Source organism: Elephantulus edwardii, unplaced genomic scaffold (genome assembly GCF_000299155.1).
Source record: "Elephantulus edwardii isolate Elephantulus edwardi_28Jun2011 unplaced genomic scaffold, EleEdw1.0 scaffold00156, whole genome shotgun sequence".
NCBI classification, from domain to species: Eukaryota; Metazoa; Chordata; class Mammalia; order Macroscelidea; family Macroscelididae; genus Elephantulus; species Elephantulus edwardii.
Genome location: NW_006399906.1, coordinates 1,938,304 through 1,943,683, shown reverse-complemented (window position 1 = coordinate 1,943,683; position 5,380 = coordinate 1,938,304). Strand labels below are relative to the sequence as shown.

Below are 5,380 nucleotides of genomic sequence, written 5' to 3'. Positions count from 1 at the left end.
GGGTTTAGGGCTGTTGTGCATAGGGTCGCTATGAGTCAAAAGGACTGACGGCACATAACAACAACAACAACAACCTCAATAGTCTTCCTCTCTTTGTCTATCCGCCCTTCCGAACATGATGTGCCTCTCCAAGGACTGGTCCCTCTTTGCAGCATGCCCAAAGCAGGTCAGACGAAGCCTCAGAATCCTTGCCTCCAAGGAGCAGCCTGATTTCACCCTCTCTAGGATGAACCTGTTTGTTCTTCTAGCAGTCCATGTTACAATCAACTCTTTTCCAACACCACAGCTCAAAGGCATCAATTTTATTTGTCATCCCTAGTCATTGTCCAGCACTCTGATGTATAGCAAGCAACTGTAAAGACTATCGCCTGGATCAGGAACACCTCAGTTTCCAGATTGACGTCTTTGCTCTTTAATACTCTGGAGAGGTCCCTGACAGCATCTTTCCCAATGCAATTTATCTTTTGATTTCCTGGCTGCTGGTATCAAGGGTGCTGATTGTGGAGCTAAGCAAACTAAAGCTAACAATCTCAATCTCTTCACCATCTATCATAATGCTGTCAATCAGCCTAGTGGTGAGAATCTTTGTTTTCTTGATGTTGAGCTTCACTCCATATTGAAGGTTGCAGTCCTTGACCTTCTGCATCAAGTGCTTCAGGTTCTCCTCAGTTTCAGCAAACAGGGTTATATCATCTGTATGACACAAGTTGAAGGACTAAAACAAACTCATTCTCTTTTGGAAAGATTTTATATGTAAGTGCTTAATTTTCTGTTTCATATGTCATCTGCGTCTTAAAATGTTGTAAATATCCTCAGTTTCTATAAACATAAAATTTTGCCCTATGATAAGCACAGGTAATCTTGCCTTAATTTCTGATTTGTCCTATTAAAACCAAAGCCACATACTGTTGTTGTTATGCGCTGTCAAGTCACTTGCAACTCATAGTGACCCTATGTACAATAGCTCTATACACCTTGCTCTATCCTGTGGCAATCTTATTGTCTCTGACACACCTATCCGCCTTTCCTCAGACACTGAATTAATCCATCTCATCAAGGGTCTTCCTATCTAGTGCTGTCCCCTCCACCCTCCCAAGCATGATGTCCCTCTCCAAGTACTGGTCTCTCCTTGCAACATACTCAAATACCTTTAAGGTTTGTGTAAAATGGCAGGTTCATCTTGTAATATTCGAAATGCAGTTAATATTTCAAATTACTGTAAAAAAATTCCCATTAAAACTACCCGAAGGACAAAAGTGAAAATGAAAGATGACAATCATAGAAACTGTGTAGCAACATTATATCCTAATAGTTTGAGCTAGAGCACAAGCTATGTCACTGAAAAAAAAAAAAAAAAACAAAGACAATGCTGCCATCTAAAGGCCAAATTTAACATGAGAAAATATACATTTAGTCAAATACCAACATATTAAAACAACTGATCACATGGCCAGTCCTGGGATCTGAGTGATTACTGGGGTGGGGGTGAAAACTGATAATGTCTTAAGTGAGGAAATTTTACACTTACAAAAGCCACTGTTACTATTTTAAACTACAAAACAAAGTCCTAACACTGACAAGTCAACTTGAATCAACAGTATTCTTTTTTTAAAATTAATTAATTTATTTCTTTTTCATTTCAACGAACATCTACGGAGATTTTAGAATTCCATTCATTAATTGTTGCACCCTTCTCCCCCCCCCCCCCCCCGTTTCTTTCACAGAGCCACTATTAGATTCTAACAGTAGACCTTTGCACTGGCAGCACAAATCCTTACCACTAAGCCAACAGAGCACCCTAAAAAGTATTCTTCATATGTTGTGCTGTATTTTCAGGAGATATCTATAATTCTCAATTATAAACAGGAATTGCTTCATGTCTACAAAATATTCTGTGAAACAAGGTGTTATAAGGTTTGTTTGTATACTGTGCAAACACTGGATTTTATCAAGCAGTTCCTGTACTGTGAAGAATTCCATTTCAAAATTTGTCTTTACATCAAATTTGTGAATAATTAGAACAGTTATGTACAGTTCATATCAACCTTAGCTAGTCAAATGTTTACCTTAGTATACAGTATAAAGTGTACCTTTGTACATACAAAAACTTTAAAGAGATACTTAAACATTTTAAACTTAATATAGTAATGTTTCGTTGTGCATCACAAAGAAACACCCCTTTGTTATTAGGAGTACACAGGTAGAAAATTTAGTACAATGGATTTTTTAGGGTACTGCTTCCTTGCTGACAACATTTTTAGTTAATTTGCTCTATGAACCTATCAAATAAAAACTAAATGGCTTGGGTCAATTATCAAACATAAATCAGAATGTACTACTGACACAATGAGCTTTAAGCTGAGTGAAAGATGCCAGACAGAGAGTACATAGTTTGATTTCTCTTATATGAAATGTCCAGAAACAAGTAAATCCAGAGACAGAAAAGTAACTCAGCAGTTGCCAGAAGCTTGAGGAAGGAATAAGGAATGACAACTGTTGCGTACAGAGTGTCTTTCTGTAATGAAATTTTTCTAGAATTAGTAATGATAATGACAGAACTTTGTGACTTGCACAAAGTTCATACATACTTTTTGTTTGTACTGAAAACCACTAAAATGTGCGCTTTAAGGGTGATAATTTTTATATCAATAATATCTGAATAAAATATACTACATATGGATAAATTTGACATGTATTTGTTTAAAATACAAAATCTACTCATCAAAATTATCTGCCCCAACTTACTTAATCTTATTTTTCAAGAAGCAAAGGAAGAAGCTGTATTTAACAAGTGTAAAGTTCCTTAGATGTTGGATTTAAAAAAATCTTAATTATCTAAAATCTATATAGTCAATAAAAGAACTCAGAGTGATGTTACAAACAGAAAGAAAATTACAATTACATACTTGTTTGACAACTGAATCATTTTTTTCAATATACATGAATTAGTCCACTGGCAAATATTAGAAATGACAAACTCATGTTAATGAGGATTTTTTAACATGCAAATACCACATAACTGAGATATCATCTACTTATGAATCACTGCTTTGAGAGGACTCTCAGTCACTGATAGAAAACATGAAAAAATTTTTAAACCAAGTTTATCAAACTAAAAGGTTAGCAAAATAGTGAGCAATACTGGGGTTATAAGTACTTACTAATTTGTTTTCTTGCATGTATATTCTTTGTAATTTCAGACAGCCCTTAGCTATGACGATCATGCCTTCATCTGAGATCTTATAACACTGGCCGAAATGAATATCTTTGAGTTCTCGGCATTTTGAGCCCAGCTGTAAACAAAGAGATTTGGCTGAAAACTCAGAAAATTAACAATGGTAACATATTTCAAGCAGATTTCCACAGTATTTCTAATAAATAGCCATATCTGCATTAATAAATAATCATTTATAAATTACTTTTTAAGTAAGATACATTGTTAAGCAATTTATAACTACTTCATATAACATGCCTATCTGGGTATATATGTTGTTTAACATTTCAAATTTCTATCTATATTTTATTTTAGTCTTTGTATCAGCTATAGTGTTACATAAAGTGGGACATACACACAATCAACCACAAAGGGTCAAAAAAGTGAACCAAAGAAGTGGAACAAAAGTAGTCAAGTGGGGGGGGAACCCACTACCAAAAAACTGGCATAAAAGTAAAATTGAACTTATGTGTCAAAATGAACAAATGGGTTAAAACTACAAAGTTTTCAAAGACTGCATATTCTGAAGTAGATCATCAGAACTTTGTTTTAAGCACTTCTGGGTATACTGGAACCTTCAACTTTAGGTTAACAGTCAATTCTTATTAACCACCACCTAGGAACTCGCCAGTGAGACAAAGTTCATTTCATTCAGAAGATTGTGGTCCTACTTCTGACTGTCACAATGTATATGATTCCTCTCCTTAAACGCCACTTATTCTGTGAAAGATAAAAAATTCTGAATATGCTAGAGTTAACTTTCTATTTAGAATACTTAATTACACATTAGTACAAAACCTAAAAACAAGGACAGAGAGAGCGGTAACAAAAAAGACAGCAGGACAATATCCTGGTACCGAAGGCTCGTTCAATGACCCCTAGAACGAGAAAGCTGAGCACTGTGCAGTAGGAAGGCTTCCAGGTGGAGTGGAGTCCCTTTGCACATTTACTAGTGGAATTAAAAAGCTTTAATACTTGCAAGAGCATGGCAGAAGCCAGGCCAGGATAACCTAGGGTCAAAGGAGAAGAATGAGGCCCTAGGGATAAGGGCTAAGAACAAAGCCTGCCTACAGGCATGGCCAAGAAGAAGCCATCTTGATAGAACTATATCCTAAATTATTTCTTTTGTTCCAACTTGATTCTGATCCTGAAGTTCCTAATAAATTTGTCTAATAAATCTAAATATGGCCTGTGAGTTTTACATAGATTTCATGGCATTATTGTATCCAACAAAGCAGTAGTATTATGAGGATTAAGATTGTTGATAGAATTAATGGGGGGAAATAGTCATGTCACATAAATCAGCATTGGGTTGATGGTGATGTTGAGTATTTTATTTTCCTGAAGTCAAAGGGGTCTACACTATATCATATATAATAACAAACTAACAATAATAAAATCCACTCTTGATAACAGTTCAAACATATATTTACATATGTTGTTGTTGTTGCTGATTGCCTTGAGTTGAGCACGACTAATAGCGATCCTATGAACAAAAGTCCCTCTACAACTATCGACATTTATCAAAGTTCACAGGGTTTCCAGAAGCACCAGCAAAAGTATAAAATAAATACTAAAACAAATTTTCCTGGAGGAAAAAAAAAATACAAAATGTACTTTAAAATGTTATGTCTCAATTTCTAAAGATTTACTAAAAAAATTAAAGGAATGAATCACTAAGAGGCTAACATAAGCATCAAAAAAATGTTACAACTTATACATAGTAAGAATATTAGCATTCACTGTAAAATTCTCTCCAATTTCCCTTGTTTGAAAATTTTTATAAATAGTTTAAATAATTTAAAATGTTTAATATTTCAGAGCAAGGATTTTTCTAAAATAGAAAAATATAGGACATGAACAGTATAAATGCTAAAATATTCATAAAACTGAATAGTATATAGCGATTAAAATTATAAATAAAAAGCTGAAAAGCTAAACTTCAACTTAAACCAAAAAAAAATCCACTTTTTCAATATACATATATTTATATGTCCATAGAAAAAAAGGCTAAAAGCTACACAAGATGTTAACAGTGTTCCTTTACAATCAGTGGATAATGCATTCATCATGTCTTTGCTTTCTTTTCTGACTATAAATATTTCCTAACTTAGGGGAGCTCTGGTGGCCTAGTGGCAAGAAGCTGCACTGCAATCCCAGAGGCGC

At 34.5% G+C, this 5,380-nt stretch overlaps 1 protein-coding gene across 1 annotated transcript in view; it reads right to left on the bottom strand.

Annotated features, from left to right (window-relative positions):
• Nucleotides 1-5,380, bottom strand: part of FBXL17 (F-box and leucine-rich repeat protein 17) — an 809,991-nt gene that overhangs the window by 709,760 nt on the left and 94,851 nt on the right. Inside the window, exon 4 of the mRNA XM_006895052.1 lies at nt 3,162-3,293. Within this exon, the coding sequence (XP_006895114.1) occupies nt 3,162-3,293 (132 nt within the window). The remainder of the gene's footprint in view (nt 1-3,161; nt 3,294-5,380) is intronic.